At 39.8% G+C, this 18,867-nt stretch overlaps 1 protein-coding gene across 1 annotated transcript; it reads right to left on the bottom strand.

Annotated features, from left to right (window-relative positions):
* Positions 1-4,853: 4,853 nt before the first annotated feature.
* On the bottom strand, positions 4,854-16,146 carry LOC146683015 (transcriptional repressor scratch 1-like). The gene is made up of 2 exons (XM_085446346.1): positions 14,872-16,146; positions 4,854-8,752 (listed from the first exon to the last, which is right to left on the bottom strand). The coding sequence occupies exons 1-2, from the start codon at positions 14,993-14,995 to the stop codon at positions 7,977-7,979; spliced, it is 900 nt and encodes a 299-aa protein (XP_085302472.1). The 5' UTR covers positions 14,996-16,146; the 3' UTR covers positions 4,854-7,976.
* Between the last annotated feature and the right edge of the window lie 2,721 nt (positions 16,147-18,867).

Genomic DNA, 18,867 nt, shown 5'->3' with positions numbered 1-18,867 from the left:
TCACCTTTAATAAAAGCTCATTTGTCTTCACAGTTAAAATACTGTCGGCAGATGGTAGCCAGATGCAGTCAATGGGAGCTTCCATATGGCAGATAATGGTCTAAGTTTCACTGTTAAGGAGTTTATTGGATTCCAGTAAAAGCATCTGAGAGTTAGTCATGCTAAATTTAGACTAGAGCTAAAAATAATGTGGTGCTGGAGCTTGGGTGGATTATAGTTAGTAAATGATGCATTATGGATTTTAGATTTAGCAGCAAATCTGGCAAAGGAAGATAGAATTTAAAACCATATTAGAAGTTACCTTGATAACACCTACAAAGTACACATTACTAATGTGCCAGTTTGCATAATTAGGACAACTACTCATGAGCATATGGCAAACTCGTGTTTGCCATATGCTCATGTGATGTCTTGTGTACACTGCGTAGTATTGGGTGTCACAAATCTCAGTGTTTGACCATAATTGTTGTGTTAGCTGTGACAATTTATTTGCAGAAAATAGTGTGGTAGTACCTTCACTTCCATGTACCCAAAGTGGTGCCCACTAAGGGAAAGTGTGCAGCATTGCACACACAACCTTTGGACCATTGGGAGTAAACCTTCTACCTACATTGAACTGCATAAAGTCACACTTCTCAATTTCAACCACTTCTGAATGTGAATAGTGAGTGCAAGTAAATAAGCATCTGATTTAAGACACTGGTGCATATCAGTTAAATATCAGCATGATATAAGTGTCTCTGTGAACATGCTCGGATAGTTGTTCATATCAGAGTCCTGATGGCTCAGTCATATTACAGTAAAAATAGGATGACTAACTCTTTGCAACTAGGAAAAAATGTTGTTTGCCCACTGATTACATTTCAATAAGGGGAGATCATTTGGAAGAATTGAAGATGATTTATTGTGATAGAGAAATTAATTAATGTATTTGGCAATTAGACTCTGATGACCCATCATAGCAGAATGAAATCCCAGCAATGATAGGATTTAGGACTGGATCCCGAGGATTCTAGATGTGGTGGTGAAGATGAAAACTGAGGGATGGATGAAGCCCTGAGTAACTCAGGTGAGGTGGAGATGGAACCAGGTGGGTTGCACAAATAAGAGTCTGAAAGGGAGAATGACAGAGAGCACAGATTTCAAACCACCAAGTGGACGCTGACTGGCTCAAAAAGGCAGACAAGAATATGACTGGACTAGAGAAATGATGTCAGCACTGAGATTGTCTGAGTGGCAAAGCAATACTTATGTAAAGAACAGGCTTGCAGCCGAAAAACCGGGAAAGGAGCCATAAGCTTAATTTAATTTTTGTTTATTTATTTTGCTGTACTTGCAGCAAACAACTAGTCACAGAGAGGTTTAGCATGCAACACCCTCAAACTCTGTGTTGAGGCAAATGTTTGCAAACAACTGCCATTTATAAATAACAGTAACAATAAGTAACAATAAGTCAAAATCACTCTCTTAGCACAACTAGTTGCCGACTGGTTGTCAATTGGTTGTCAGCCTGTGAAATTTCTATATAAAAGCAAGGTTGCTGAGAGCTTACATGCCATTTTGCAGACAAATGACCATCCTGCAGCAACAAATATGTCAGTATTTGTTGAGGAATTTCTGAAATTTTCTTTCTACTCTATGATGGTTAGATAAATTTGAATTTCCGTGTATGTAGATGGAAGCAAATTTTTGATTTTCACAGATTTCTTAGTTAACTACTATATTATCACAAGCAGTAGTCCTTTTTGGGGGAAATAACCTGATCAGTCTGTAAAAATTACAGAATATGAGGATATGCCTCAGAATGACTGCAGTCTTTTAGGTACGCACATGTTTATGTGTATGCATGCTTAACTCAGGCAAATGTTCTTCTTAATCGATTTATGTCCATGGTGGCAGCACCTCATTACAATTCACTGTACATTTACTCTGACTTTAAGTGCTTACAGTCTACACAACACAAGCACTGTTCTTGTGGTTATGGTAAAAGAAATGTTATTGCATCATGATTTTTTACAAAGAGTATTTTATAATGAGTTTCCAACATTTCTGTTGTTATTTAAATTATTTCAGACAACACAACTAGCAGAGCAACAAATAGTAGTGCATCCATTACAGTATGTGTTTGTTACTTCGATAATACAACATGCTGTTAAACCCTATTACTGTCAGAATCCTTCTAAGGTTAAAAATGTTTTTTATGTCCAAAATCCTTGAGGCAAATTACAAATCCTCTGCTTTTGTTTTTTGTTTGCTTGTTTGTTTTTTTGTTTTTTGAGCAAAGACATTCACAAGCATTGTGGACACATGCACAAATTCTGCATCCTTGTTGTCAAGGTTAAAGACATTGCACTGACATCAGCTTCTGTGATTGGGAGTGAGATCCAGTTTGAACAGTAAAAAAAATTACACACATACACAAACAGAGCTGAGATTTTGACCTCTGCAGAGACGCCATGGGGTAAAAAAAAAAAAAAAAAAGCAAGAGGGCTTTGTAGACGATAATCAGCTGCAGTTTTTAAAACTGCAGGCAAATCAAATTGATTAATGTTTTATAAAAACTAATTAACTGTTTACTTGGAAATGAATGCACTGGGGCCAAAGACAATATTTATTCAACTTTTACTATATTTTTTTAGCGAACATGTTCTCACTGGGCTCAAGCTGTTTCTTTACATGACTGATGATTTGTCAATTGGCTAATCTCACCATGTCATATCACTCTAAAGATAATCGTGATGGGGAATAGGTTTTTTTTTATAGTGTGCTCTTTAAAGGGTCATTGCAACTCATTTATAGATAAAGCTCAGTGTGGACATTGTGAGACACAGTATTCAGCCCTCTTAAGGATACATAAGCTTTGCTAAAATCCTTCCATCTTATCACTGGCTCAGAGACTACTGAAATCAGTGTTACAAACTTAGGTCATAGTCTTTGAAGGGCATGGGGACTTACCTATAAGGAGTGTATAAAAATAAACTATGAGCAAGTTACAGCTTGCTAAGTTGGACCACTTTTGCCTTCTGAAATGCTTTAATTCTTCATGACACAGATTCAACAGGTGGCTGGAAAGAACATGATAGCATCACAGAGTTGCTGCAGGTTTGATGAAAATCAACAATGTAAATTTGCTGTTCCCAAAGGTGCTCTTCTGGATTGAGATCTGGTGACTGTGCAGGCCATTTGAGCACAGTGAACTCATCGTTACCTTCAAGAAGCCAGTTTGAGATCATTTGAGCTATGTGGCGTGAGGCACTGTCCTGTCCATCAGAAGATGGGTACACTGTAGTCATAAAGGGATCGACATGTTCTGTAATAATAGTCAGGGAGGCTGCGGTGTTTAAACAATTCTCAGTTGGTCCTACGACAGACTATTCTTCGCACCATTACACCACCACCATATTGAACTAACTATACTAAGCAGGATGGATCTATGCTCTCATGTCTTCACCAAATTCTGACCCTGCCATGTGACTCTCACAGAGGAATCAAGACTCATTACAAAAGGCAACGTTTTTCTAATCTTCTAGTTTTGGTGAGCCTGTGTGAACTGTAGCCTTAGTTTGCTGTTCTTAGTTGACAGAAGGGGAATCTGCTGCTGTAGTCGGAAATACTGTAGTGCCAGACAAAATAGATTATTTATGGAAAAATTCTATATGGGAATAGAAATTCTTTATGATTAAAAACAGAAAATTCCTGTAAAATAAACACCAAAATCCAAAGTCCATTTGTCATGCTTTACCTGGTTCTTTGAACTTGCTGCTGGCTATGTTTCCTTGCTGTGTCTTTATTGATTTAAAAGTTAACTGCTGTTGATATTGTAAAATGAGGTGACTCTGCTATATGAATAAAACTGAATTAAACAGAACTAAAAAAAAGATTCAAAAATTATAGAAATTCTATTGATCGTATTTTTAATGACTCTGGACTGTAAAGGTATTTAATAAATATTGTTTAAACTAAGATATCTGAAGACTAAAATAAAATAAAATTTCTATCTTCTATTATTCTTTTCTGTAATTTTACCAATTTGATCAGTAATATTAAGGAATATACAACTAATAAAAAATCTTCCATTGGTGAAATTAATTATAATTACTTCAGTTTACTAATACTTCAACATGACATATACTCATTAAAAAAATATATAAAATCTTTAAAACTTTGTGGGGAGTAAAAACTTCTATAATTACATAACAATGGACAATCAAATCTATATAAATTACTGAAACTTCTCTGCTCTATTTAAAATGTTTAAATATTTGTATGTACAGCATAAAAAAGTGGATATTTGTGAAATTTGATTCAATTTTATTCTTTTTATAAGGAAAAATACAATTTATGAATCAAAAAAGTAAGTAAATTAAAATAAATTTCATGTTTATTTACAGTTATGGGCATTTTACACTAGACATGTTGATTAAGAACCAATTTTTGGGAATTTTTTATGATCTGTATCAAAACTTTTTTTTTAACAGTAAACAGAACTGTTGCTCATTGGATGTTTTTTCTTTTTCTCTTATTCTGTGTAAACTGATGTGTGGGAAAGTCCCAGTACATCAGAAGTTTACGAAATAGTCATCTGATACCAAAACAAAGTCACTTAAATTACATTTATTCCCCATTAGGATCCCAGTTTGAACTTCAATTCGTTGTCTTGAGATGCCTAAATGCACTGAGTTGTTGTCATGTGATCGGCTGATTAGATATTTGTGTTACTGTAAATAGTTCAGCAGGTGTACCTAATGAAGTTCCAGTGTTTTTATGTCTGATTCAGCCTAATGGCATGATGACTAAAGGCTATCATAATGATCAGGGGGGGAGAAGGAGAAAACAAACAGAATTGTTTTTAAAGTATTTTTTTATTTAGGAAGTGAAACAAAATGCCCAGTGTTGTCTTTGTGCTTTACATGGTTTCAAACCGGCCATTTGAGGTCTCTAAAAAAAAAACCTCAGAGGAAGAATTCAAAACAAAGCAGGAAGCTCCAAACGAATTCATCATTCTCCCCTTCATCATTATCATCATCACTGCCAACATCATCATCATCATCATCATCATCATCATCATCATCACTCGTTACAGTTCTGTAGAAATAATCAGACTCCAAAGTCACATCAGTGCTTATTTACAAGGCCTCTTGCTGCAAAATAGTTAGGTTTTTATTTACTCTAAAAAAGGTGTGGTGTAGATGCGTTCACAAATATATTAAGAAAAATGACAAAACACATACTGAAAGTGTCATTTTTAACAGTATTTTGTGGTGTAGGACAACAGCCTGTGTTACATCAGCATATTTGTTGTTTTGTTGTTTCTTTGAATCATTGTAGTAGAAAAATGAGAAAGAGGTTATTTCTACATACAAGGCATCGTCTACCTGAATCTAAACTCTTTCATTGTGCTACTATCTTTGAAAGAAAAGGTTTTAGGTTATAATTCATAAGAGGAAGTGCTTTTATATAAGAATAGGTAAACTAGCTTGTGGCTATAGTAGGCTACAGTAGTTCATAGTAGAATCTAAGTGTTCGGCGATGCACTCTGGTGCTGAAATATTGACCAAATGTCTCCTCTTCGTTCTCAACAAAAGTCTGAATCACATCGAGAACTGCCACATTAAATTCACAACAGCCAGAGATGATGAAAAGAAAAACAACCTGAAATCAGGAAGAGCCTTTGAGTCTTCAAATGGAGTTTGGTGTTTTCATGTAAAGCCCTCGAGCAAAACTGATCTTCTGATTGGATTTAAAAAAAAATACTGAGAAGAGAGCACAATAATTGTGACCAACTTATAGGAAGAAACTCTGGCTGTGTTCAAGGACTAGTGAGGATCAAAGAGAAGCCGGTTCAGCAGCACAGCTGTTGTTTCACATCTTAAACAATTCCAATATGCTACCAAGGCAGAAGAGTGGCCACAGTTTTAACTGTTCAGGGTTTGCGTTTCGTCCATGTTTCAGCACCAGAGGTCTACAGCAGTACCTTCTACTCTCTACGATATTTTAGAATAATAATACGAGGCAGGCAGTGCATAAACCATGTACAAAAAGACCCATCCCGACCCAACCCAGAGCCCTCTGTCTAAAGGAGTAGAACCACCTGTGTGAACCCCTGGAAGCCCCAGCAGCTGCTAATACTCATACAGACACAACTGTCTATAAGATTATAATGATACCAATATAAAATTGTAACTAGGAGGCAACGTTTTCCACACTGTGTACCAAAGCAGCTGAGTTTGAAAAACAGACTCCCTGCTCACTCCAATTTGGTCTTTCTGACCGGCTGTCACAGCGGCGTCACAGTCCCTGTAAATTTAGAGCTCCAAACCCAACCCGCCATTATTTAACACTAACTTGGTTCGCTAACTCCCTGAAATGTCATTTCTCGTAACTACATAGAATAGTGGCATTTGAAGAAAAAAAAAAATCAAGATGTTACAAGCAGTTATGACTCACGTGTCTTCAAAAATATCATGCATTATTGCTCTATCGGATATCAACGAAATATTGTCCAAGACAGAAATTTGTTCGGTTTTGCCTGTTATCTAAGAGGTTTGGAAAAATATCCAAAAAAGATTCATAAAATTGGCATAGATTCCATTATTAGGCTATTATTTTTTTCCTCTCTTTTTTTTTTGCATGCATTAGTTTAAATAATTAAAGTGGCTGACAAAAGTAAAAAGATATTCATTAATTAGAAAGTGTCAAATGCTTTGGCATATTTGTAACAAAAAAAAAAAACAAAGTAAAGTGCAAATCCATACAAATGTAAATGCATATGTAAATAAATGCATAAATACATAAATCATAAATAGACACATCTTTTTAAAAAAAAGATAAAAACCTCAAAGATGAATGCTGTGCTTCTTGATGCAACTAAACTATTATACAACACTGGAAAAAGGTTTGACCTTTTTGAGGAAATCCAGGACATTTTTAATGTCTCCATCCCCATCCAACACTGACAAATTAAAAAAAATAATAATAATAATAATAACATCAGATTTAGGTTATAGCAAAACTGTTAAGGAATACCCTGGTGGCTCAGTGGGAGTTTTTAGCCATCTGATCCTGAACTGGAACTCATAACGGTCCACTGTTTGCGGTTAAGTAAGCGCATATCCCAACATTACTTAGAAGTAAAGAAAAGAGCTCTTTTGTCCACGGTTTTAAAAATACGTCATTTCTCACCACACAGGTGTACTGCCTGTACTACCACATTGTGACAGGTGTGTCTTTTCTTCACAGTTCATTGTGGTAATGTCAGAAGCCACGTATACAGACACTGTATACTGCGGGTGTCCGGTTGTATAAATAAATATCATTACAAGTATCTTGTTTACTTGCACAGGAGAAACGCTGTGTGCTTTCCTTGTTTTGATGCTTTATCTTTGTAAGCTCAGTCCAAGGTCGGTCTCAGTAAAAGCAGGACACCACATGTATCCTTAGATTATGAAGGTCTGTTTTTAGAAACGCATAAAACTTGAAAGCTCATTGAATCTCACTGGAAGAAAACCAATGATGTGATTCATGCTTGGAGATTGGAGATGAGTTGTGCTTTAGTGTCATTTCCTGGTGGATTGGGAAAACAAAAAAAATAACACAATGCTGAGGGTAGATATGGACATAAATAGATCTAGGTATCTTCAAAAATGATGAGCTAGATGTGCTGTGCTTTATTTATCTTCACAGATATTTCAAAAAGACTCAACGGGAAGTAACTTATCGACGCAGGTGACAGTCTAAATTAGGCATTGAAAACTTTTCACTCCACTCTCAGATGAGGGAAGATAAAACAAAGGAGAGATTGGAGGGTTCTTGATAGGAACGGATGCCTTCAATCTATTTTTGTCATATACCTCGTGATTCTTGCAGAGAAAACACTCCTACCTTGTTACACTCAGATTCTGCTTTTTGGGGGAAAGAAATAAAAGTAGGGAATGAGGCCAGGAAAATTGCATGTAAACAAATTAAAACCACCCCAGTCATTCTCCCAGGGAGCTCAGAGGGGAGAACGCCCCCTTGAAACACGCCGACTCATAGTGCTTGTTCAGGTAACTCTTGAGTGCAAACGTCTTGTTGCATCGTTTGCACTTATAGTGCTTGAAGGCTGAGTGTGTCTGCATGTGAGCACGCAGGTTAGACCGGTCAGCAAACGCTTTGCCACAGTGCGCACACCCAAACGGCTTCTCCCCCGTGTGCGAGCGCATGTGGCCCTGCAGCAGCCACGGCCGGCTGAACGCTTTGCCGCACACGTCGCACTTGTGCTTGAGGTCGTGGGTCAGGAGGTGCATGGCCATCGCTGGCATGGAGACGTACACTTTCCCACATGTGGGGCACTTCTTAGCCATCTTGCTGTCTATGCTCCTGTGCGTCTGCTTGTGCCGGCTCAGGTTGGAGGATGTGGCGTAGGTTTTACCACACTCACTGCAGGTGTGCCTCTGGGCAGTTCCCCTCAGGGTTCCCGTGGTTTTCCTTCGTGATCGTCCGTCCATGATGAAAAACGCATCCACGCTGTATCCTTCACTCACAGCTGTGTCGCCGTTGATGTATCCCCCGGCTGATGACGAAACTTCGGACCGGGGACTGTCTGGCTGGTCCGAATCGCCATGGATATCACCATGGATGCCAGAATATGTGTTGTTGATGCGGCCATAGATGACCGATGAGTGGCTCGGGGAGGGTACTTTAGAGATGACTGATGAATCGCTTCCAACCACATCGTCGTAAGGATTAGGACTCAGATAATCACTGACGTAGCCTGAAGAGACAAAGAAAGAGGTAAGTCATCGTGGCAGGAGGATTGATTGGCTTGGAAATCTACACGAGTGACTGCTACAAAGCTTAAACAGAGTCAAAAGGGATATTTGAGTGCTGGCAAACCTGTCTCTAACAAAAACCTAAAGGGGCAGTTCACCACAAAATTTAAATTAAGCTTTTTCTACACTTTAGTGTTGCTTATCCACACAAATGGCTTGAGTGTGAGTTTTCCAGTTTGAGACACTGACTGTAAAACCGTCTGCTTCCTCTTGGACAACATCATACTGTTCTCGTTGTCTTGGAGCAACTTTGACCACATAATTTCCTTTGGGATTAATAAAGTATTCTGATTCTGATGATGATTAATGATTCTTTCCAGAACCTGACTCGTCAAAACACTAACAAACATTGCATTACATAGGAACTGTTTTTCTCCTTCTACTGTTTTAATCCATGAACCAAAAGAGGCAGCCAGCTAACATTTCTTCTTTTATTCTAGAATGACACATCTGAGATTGGTAAAAGGAAAATAGTTCTCTTTTTTGAGTTACTAGAAAATATTTTCTCATACAAAACTTTTTCCCAAATGTATGACTGCGTATTATGTTGCTTCAAATGTTAATCATTTTGCACCTTTTAGGTCAAAAGTGCAGAGCACAAAAATGGAAGAGATTAATATTAAGTGCCAAGTTCGTCCAACTATCCACCATATTGTTGCAATTAGTTATAAAAAGAAAGCACCTGAGTGGTAGAAATACAAGATATGGTTCGAGTATCTATTATAGCACTCGTTACGATACTACTCAAGACCCTGAGGGCTCTGTAGAACCTATGACTACTAAGAAAATTGTTTGTTTTTTTAACTTGTATTGTATAACAGCAGGCCTCAATCACACTCGTTCATCAAAGTTCATTCATTATTAACATTTTGTCTCCAGACTACATTACATTACTGATCACACCCTGGCATCTCTAGTTTCTAAATATCAATCATACCACAATAAGGATCACATGAACCACATTCACCATGTGTTCTGCACTCCCATTATGCCCAGTATCCATAAAAGACCAAAAGGTTTCCGAGTCGATTCGAAAGAAATACCTTCACATCGGTTTTTGGAGGTGATGCAAAGCAAATGAAGGAAAAGAGAAGGAGACAGTTGTGGTATTCATAGTGGCAGTAAAATGCTTCTCAGTCCTTACAAGCAAGGAGGAGACACTTTCCCCTCAGTGGGAAATCTTTATTTTTCATTGGAGGGCTCAGTGAGCACACTTGCTCCTCATCAGCTGCACCTTTTCTGACAGGTCTGAAGCTGCACACAGTCACACCTCAGGGCTGTCAAAACCTCAACTGCTGTACAAAGAGCATCTCTATTACAGCAGCTGGGTGTGTGTGTGTGTGTGTGTGGGGGGGGGGGGGGGGCGTCCAGTGCATTACTCAGTGGGCGCAGTGACACTGACAGTCTCCGTCTTGAGGGAAATCGGGAAGTACACTTCACCGAGACTCACAAATTCCAAAGCAACCTGCATATTTGTGCACAACCCCTGACAAATCTGGTGAATTATTTGATGCCGCGTTATGATGCCAGCTGCTTCATTATTTCTATTATTGGCACTCAACAGGCTAAACTGTAACAGACACAAGGAGAGACTGGTAGCTAATAACCCATGGCCGCAACTCCTGTGGATTTATGCCGATCAATAGCTCTCCATTTCAATTAGCACTCTGTGAGCATTAAGACACAGACAGCAGAGGAGATACAATTGCTGGTAATATAATTTCATGATGCAGTTCTGAGAAAGGCTCAGATGTTGGTCGATAATGTGATGAGAACAACAGACAGAGGGTAGAAGGGTAGAGAAAGGGGAGTCATATTAAGGTGAGGAAGAGAGGGAGGGAGGAAGAAAGAAAAACCTAGCGGGGAGAAAGTAATGCTACGTTAAATGTGGTGATGGTGGTTGGGTGGTTTGGCAGTCCTGTACACAGCGCTCATGCTAATTTAACATTTTCGAATTTAATTAAGACCAAGTAATAGAGAGAGAAAATAGAGGGAAAGCGAGAGGGGGGGAGAAGAGGTGTGGAGTGGAGAGAGAAAATCATGAATCATAAATATTCAATCATTGCACTCTGGAAGGAAGTACTGTGTTTGTGTGTGTGCCCGTGTGTGTGTGTGTGTGTGTGTCTTGTTTTATAGAGCATGAGTAAAGTTTTGAAACATGACCAAGTGCTCAGTTTGGACCCTTATAACCAGGTATGTTGACTAAGAGCAGCTGGAGTCTTGGAGATGTTGTAGAGAGTCGTAATCACTCAAACTGACAGTTTCCATTCCTGCTACAGTCCTGGACCATAGTGGATACTCAGCAGCTGCACTGGAGGTGGTATAGCCTTGCAAGCTGCTGCAGATAAACCACCTACATCTGCTTCCCTCCCTTCTCTAACCTTGCCCTGACTCACCAGTGGCACATGCCACACCGGTGGGCATGGAGCCACTGCAGGTGGGGAAAAGTGCAATATGTGAAACTAAAGTAAATTAAGGTCCACTATAGTCAAAAGAAGATTGATTTCTCCATCTGTAGTAATTTATATTTGGCAGCACAGCTCTGTTCTGGGACCTCACCGCACTTCCATGTGCAAATATGGAAAGATGGAGGTGGGGAGAGCAGCAGCAAGACAGCAGCATACAGAACAGAGCAAGTGTCAGTGACAACAGATGTGATAAGAATTAAATTAGACGGTGGGTTTCAAAGTGGCTTGCAGATGTGCCACAACTGAGGTCTAAAGTATCATCGGCAAAGGGCCTTGAAGAAGACGTTCTCCCAAGTGTTGGCAATCAGGGAACAAAGTAAATAATCTGATGCGCATCAGAAACACTTTAGATATTTTTCCAGAAGGTCAGTTTTGCCTTAGACCTCAGAGGGTTAAATAACAACCTATGTGGGATAACCAGCTGGATGTGTAGTAGAGCAGAGTTTCGTCATCAGTTAATGTGTGCTGGCACTGAGATCACCTGATCTGCCGGGACTGCCTGCTAAGTTTTGTTGATGCTATCCTGCTGACCTTTATTCCACTAAAATTTACACTTTCAGTGGTTAATGATTGCTTTGAGAACGGTTTGTGGGGTTTATACACAGACGTCTTCTTCTGATAGGGGCAGTGGCAGAAGAAGTTTGAGAACCGCTGCTCTGATCAACATTGCGTTAGCAAAGATGGCACCAAATTCCAAACTCTTACTGCACAAAATGCTGTCTAGGATTTAGCGAAAAATGATGATACCGTCAGATTTTCTGAAACAGCATACTAATCCATGGTCGTGACCTGCTGGATAAGCAAGACATGGAAAGCCAATTTAGAGTCTATGATGAAAAGGGTTCATCTTTCTGGGGACAAAAAGATGGTGTTCAGTGACTGTTATCTCAATGCATCGTATAACTAATTATTTCTTGGCCACCACAGAGGGTAAATTGTCCTGCTGGTGATGTAGGGAACTATATGATCTATGACTAATTAGCAGAAATCTTTGGTCCTGCGTCCAAGGAAAGAAAGTTTGGGAGGGAGACAGACTGAAAAAGAAGTCTTTTCAAGTGAGCAAAATAACCCTATCCATTATCTACATTATCTTTGACTATTCTGTGAGTACCATATCACCTCTCCTTCACCTGTACTAACAGCCAGACTGAGCCATGCATATGTGACTGACAGGCAGAAACAAAAACAAAGCTCGCTGTCTGGTTCTAGGATACTTTTTTCTCACACAGAACCTTTTTGCACGATCCCTGCCAATTAAACATGACCATTCCCTTTCATCCCTTTTCATTTAAAGCGCTCTGACTGTGACTGTTGCTGTTGCTGCGCATCTCGGCATCAGTGTACTGTCTCTATTTGTTTTTTTGTCTCTCTCTGTCTGAGTATCTGTCTCGCTGTGTCAACTCCGTATTCATTTCAAAGTACTTTAGCAGCATTAGAGCTGATAGCTGTTCTAAATGCTTATTAAAGATTAAATACTCTGCCAAACTAGAGCCATCCCACTTTCATGTGTCTTTGAAATACCGAGAATTAGGAATGGAAAGAAAAAGAAATGGAGAGGGAGAAAGGCTGCAAGCTACAATTTAATTTTTGATCCAAACCAGCAGTAACTGACGCACACTTGTGTGCTTTGGACACTTGTAGGTCACTGACTGCTTCCTGTCTGTGTGTGTGTGTGTATGTGTGTGGGTAATGCTGTGCACTCAGCTGTGCAAGCTGCCTGGGAAATGTGCCGAGTTGACAGAAACAGTAGAGTGCGTGCGTGTGTGTGTGTGTGTGTGTGTGTGTGTGTGTGTGTGTGTGTGTGTGTGTGTGTGTGTGTGTGTGCAACAAGCTGTATTTGCTTCAGTCAAACTGTTGTTATATTTATAACAAGGGATAGCTTCCCTAGTCTGTACATGCTTGCCACAATGCTACTGCTGCTGCCTCTGCTGCATGTTTCTGGTTTCAGATCATCAGAACGCTTGGGATCTCTTCATCTTACATTTGACCTTGGCACAATGCGAAAACCAGCAGGCTGCACTAACTCCATTACACGCTTGTCCCCATGCAGTGACGGTGATTTTTTTTTTTTTTTTAGCTCTTTAAAGCTGCAGTCATTCTTTTTTGGCCACTAGAGGGCAGAATAAAGCAGACACACAACCCAGGCAAATTATTGACCTATAAGGGTGTTATGTGTTTTTCTAGCAAAATCTGCCATTTTATTTGCTTTACATTACTGGATGCTGAACAATGACTCTCAAAACATAAATCAAAACAATAAGCTAAAGGGGGCCAAAGGGGGATAAATGAAGCAAAAAAACACATAGCAATTTTACTCTGGGGATTTGTGACCTATTTACATAGCATATAGTAATTTTATCCAGTATCGTATCTTTAATGTCAAGGGCATATTGACATAGATAAAAGCTCCCATCTCTGTTAAAGTGCATATGGCATGTTTTCTGTGGTTTTGCTTCCGAGATTATCAGACCAAAGCAAATGCATGACTTCTGAGTAGAAATGCTAGGTAAGTATTCCTTTTGTAAAAGATTTCCACACTTTTCCACTGAATATTTGACCCAAATACTGCCCTTTTCATTGACTTTGTATCGTATTTTCCCCGTGTACCCCAGATTATACAGTGCGTGGGAACCATTGGCAGCCAGTGTAGCTGGGCATGATTGCAGAAATCTTTGAAGGTGACTCACAGGTGCTGGAGAGAAGGCTGATTTGAATAATATAATTGGCAACAGAACAACGGTGTATCCCAATGTATGTGTGCTGCTGACATAATGCATTAACATAATCATTTAGCATGGTTTTCTGCAATGATCCTGCGCTCACTGGCTCCCTGTTGCTTCCGCCACAGTCTTTGTATGCTCCTTCGGGAAAAATATATTTTTCTGCACTAACATGTTAATGTCAGCAACTGTTCAGAGCTGGATGTGTGTGTTTTAATGCTTTGTGTAAGAGTAAAGGCAGGGGGAGATGCGAAATCCTACAGGTACATTTAAAAACTATAACAGGTTGTAGAGGGAGTGCAAAGCAAACCTGAAATTCCATTAAGCATTCTCTCCTGTTTTCTTTAAATTATCTTTTATTCCAGATGTGACTTCCTTTCCTTGAGCATTAAAAACCATAAATAATACAGAGCAATTCAGCCTCATGAAGTGCCTATATAGAAAGCTCTTAACCTCCGACCTGACTGCAGTCAGATCCAATGTGCATCGCACATATATTACCTTATATGACCTATTTTGTATTATTATTAAACCGTCTCTTTTATTGCCCCAAGTCTCAAGAGGTTCTTATCAGACTGAGAGTGTAGGTTTCCTCTCATTTGTTTCTCTACATAAGACTATTTCATGGAACCAGAGCATTTCACCGAGTATAATTACAGTGTTGGAAATGGTATATTTTTGGGGGGGCTATGACCGAAGTTTGACCCTGTAATTCCCTTCTCCTCTTCCTTCTGAAACAGTCATGACTAATGCTTTAAATCTGAGGGTGAAAACATTCTCAGAGGGATGCATGGCAGGCTTTAAATGGGCGCCTGTCTCCGCGCGTGTGTGTGTGTGCTCGGGTGTGTTTGTGTGTGTAGGTGTGTGACTAACCTTTGTCATGATGATGGAATCGCAGACTGAGCTCTTCTCTTCGGCTGTGACCATACGAGCTCTCCAGATCGGCAGCCGAATAGTCGTCCAGCTTGACTTTCTTCACTAAGAAAGACCGAGGCATGATGGCTCCTACACTTGCACGACAAACACACGCTTTTCTATCCAACTTCAGTCTAAACTCACAACCTATCAGCTGATTTTTATTTTAACCGTGTAATTTTATTTATTTACTTTAATTCAGCCACTAAAGCTACGCTTGCTCCCTTCCGTCAAACACCTTGGAAAAGTGGAGACATGGCTTTTAAAGATCAAAGAAACCGAGCTCTCCTCGTGTGCTTCTGCATGTTTACCACACATAATATTAATATTTTTTTTTTATATTTTTTTTTTTTGTGGTGGTTTGTCAAATATAGGCTATGTCTGCAAGTAATAGCCGGATCTCGTGGAGAAAGCGATCTGTTTTCATCCCATTAACTTGCCACTGGAAGACCTGTGGAGTCCTAAAGGCTGGAAAATAAAAGAATATAAGTCAGTTTCTGTATGGCTGCTCCGTTAAAAACGTCCCTCGTGCCGTGCTTAAATCCGTTGCTTCTAAAAGAAAGATTATGGTCTCGTTCTAACAAACCGCTGGTCTTCAGCACGCGGACAGCTCCCAACAAACACTTCCTAACGTCCAGGCTCGTGCTTTCAGCACCGGACAGCTCCTCCCGTCGCGAGACTCTTCCCCCCCCCTCTTTTTTTTGTTTTTTTTTTGTTTTACACCGCGTGCCACAGCCAAACCGCTGTTGCCCCTTCAGCTCCAGAGGGAAAGGAGAGGAACAGAAAGGCGAAACGAGCAGTTTTAAGGGGTCTTTCTGCTCAAAAGTAGCAATCCAAACACAGGTGAGTCAACGACTTGACGATTTTTGACCAAAAAACCACCCCAAACAAATAAACAAACATTTGGGTGCCGCTCAAAGAAGCGGGAAGGAGTATGGCAGCAGAGTTGCAGCGCTTGGTTAAAGGTCGGGACAGTTTAGTCCAAGAAACCTCTCGAGACCTTCGCAGGACTTCAAACCCCAGCTCGAATATCACAAACTCAGCCAAAACGTCATCACAGTTCATTTAAAATAAATAAATAAAATATTGCTCAGATTTGTTTTTAAAAACTGCGGCTGGAAGACCAGAACAGCTCTTCTCCGGTCGCTAACTCTTCGTTTCACTCTCTCCCCTCTCTCTTTCCTCCTCTCTCTCTCTCTCTCTCTCTCTTCTCCCCACTCCTCGCGCGTGCGGAGCTGCGGCTCTCTGTAGTGCACGGGATCAGCTGTTGCGGCTTTATAGGGCGCGAGAAGGAGGGGCCAGGGGCGGTTGGGGGGGGGGTTGGGGGGTGTGCTGGAGCTAAATTTTATTCATCAGGAGAAGAAAAAGAAAAAAGAAAAAAAAAAGAGCATCTTGTCTTGTTGGACCAACAGCAGCGGTGCTCTGTGATAGCCGGGGAGGGTTTTATTTCGATAGTTTCTTGTGCTTGCCCGCTCTCACACTCTGATTATGACAGTGAAAGATGTTTGGATGGATGCAAGGATGGGTGGATTAGTCCATAAACTGGAAAGCAAAGATTGCGTCTATGTAGACAGGAAAGTTTTCTTTTTAATCTGTTACACTGTGTTGTTTCTATAGATAATCTTTTGCTTTTGCATGTTAAGCTCATGACGTATAAAAATGTTATGTTATAAAAAGTTCAGTAACTGTTGCTTTAAGGGGAAACGTTTGTGTGCCCGCCTGATTTGTAGTCCTTCCTAGGGACCGAAAACCATCAAACCAACCGCTCAACGCCAACTTCTAATGTAGCCCCGCACACAGGTCAAAGCTTTTACGCTGCGATCAACCAATCAAGCTCCTCTTATGCAAATCAGCGCTTCTCTTGACCAATCAGATCCTAGGCGCATAAATCCATAGTCAGCATCAGCCAATGAGTTTGTTTAATGCAGCTGAGGTGAAGGTGTTTTTACTGAATGGTCTTTCAGAGAGACAGAGAAATAGACGGAGACCACCTTTTTTTAAATACCATGTAAACAGACTTTTCCCTCCAGCTACCAGGCAGCAACAGACTTGCATATATACACATTGTCATGCAAAGCCCTTTCCCATTCATACACACGCAGGCAGCCTGGCAGGAGAGATGATGGTGTATGATGTAATTCAGTGACGTGTGCATTTATGTAAGTTCTCTTTGGTGAGGTCCTTGGAGTTAACCTATTTTTAAAGTTCATTGATAAATGTTTAAAGGAGACAGAGAGGGAATGTCCTGTGGGTGTGAAAGAGCGTGTCTATTTTAAAACACAGTACAGTATGTGTAAATATGTGTGGATCAAAGTGCAGCAGCATATTCATCAGTGGCCTCAGGATCTATGCGTTGCATAAAAGAGGTTTCTTGTTCATATGTAAGCTTTTACAACATTAAATACAAAGAGTAATAGCATGTGTCTGACTATGTAATCTGAGGCTCTGAAAGTATGAAGAATTTCTTAAATAAATCACATTTTTAGTAAAAAACTAACCTATGGATGTTGCACTGAATCAAATGAGACTCATCACCCATCTTCTTGTGCAGCCCTCAGCCTCTTTTAGTTTCCATCTCATTGTTTTATTGTATTCTGCCCCCCCCCACACACACACACACACACACTGTATGTACAAACTGTCTTACATGAAGCATTTCCAGCAGTCACTCTGTGACAAGCCCTTTGTTTGTTTCAGCAAATGCTCCTAAAATGATGCATATTTATCCTCAAGTGACAAAGCCCTCTAGCAGCCATAGAAATGATGACCTGTCATTTGTGCGAAAATGTGTAAATCAGCTAACAATGTAATACAGCAGTATAGAGCCTGCACAGAGAGGAGGTTGGGTGGATGGATGGGTTAATAAAACACGAGAGACTGCTGCTGCTCACTTTCAGTTTAAGCAAACAACTTCTCAGACCTCAAAACTGAAGATTGAGAAAGCATTTTATAATATGACATTTTCTCATCAATCTCTTCTCAGTACATTGATGAGAAAACCTCAGAACTTGCCAGAGCACTTTCTCATGACTCCAACGATACGCCTGGCAAGTCTGAAGTATAGCAGTAGCTTCCTTAATTTATCAGCAGGAGCAAGTGAGTAAAGTTATATTCTTCAGAATCCGTTTAAACAAATTGGGTGGGCTGTACTACTCACCAGTATAATTTTAAACTTCTTCAATATTATATTTGTTTTGGAATACTGGGTAAAATATAAGGGCAAAATGCAAACATTTGCAATTATAATAAATTCATATTTTGTTCATAATCAAACATAGAAAACATAGTAAATGTTTAAACTGAGAACATATAACATTTAATTTTAAGTTTTAGTTTTAATTTTTGGGGACAGGGACAAGAAAATGCTAGAAAAATAAGTGGTGCTAAAAATAAACAAATGGGTGAACATTTGGTGCATTAGGTTAACTGGCAGCAGGTGAATAACATGACTGGGTATTAAAGATGACTGGGAGTTTCTCAGAAGTAAAGATGGAGAGGGGTTAAACAACTGGAAAATAAAACTGCAACTACAATTTCAGAATAAGGTTTTTCAATGAAAACTTGCAAATACCTTGAATATCTTATTATGTACTGTAGAATGTCATCTACAGCAGCGGTCCGCAACCCCCGGGCCTCGGACCGGTACCGGTCCGTGAGTCGTTTGGTACCGGGCCGCGAGATTTGAGGCTCAGGTGTGAAATGTATGGTTTTCAGGGGTATTTTCGTTTTTGAGCGTTATTTTGTTATCGTTTTTATCGTTGGGTCTTTTCACGTGTGTTATGAATAAATCTTCTTTTTTCGGTACCGGTACTAGTTTTATTTTGTTGTATTTATCCGCGACACCTTAAAGGCCGGTCAGTGAATATATTGTCGGTCATAAACCGGTCCGTGGCACAAAAAAGGTTGGGGACCGCTGATCTACAGTACATAATGTCGTCAAAAGATTATGAGCAT

This window comes from Copadichromis virginalis, linkage group LG22 (assembly GCF_057382275.1).
Source record: "Copadichromis virginalis isolate Kocher_CV1m ecotype Utaka linkage group LG22, C_Virginalis_male_GT1.1, whole genome shotgun sequence".
Taxonomy (NCBI): Eukaryota; Metazoa; Chordata; class Actinopteri; order Cichliformes; family Cichlidae; genus Copadichromis; species Copadichromis virginalis.
This window is presented reverse-complemented; position numbering and strand designations above follow the sequence as displayed.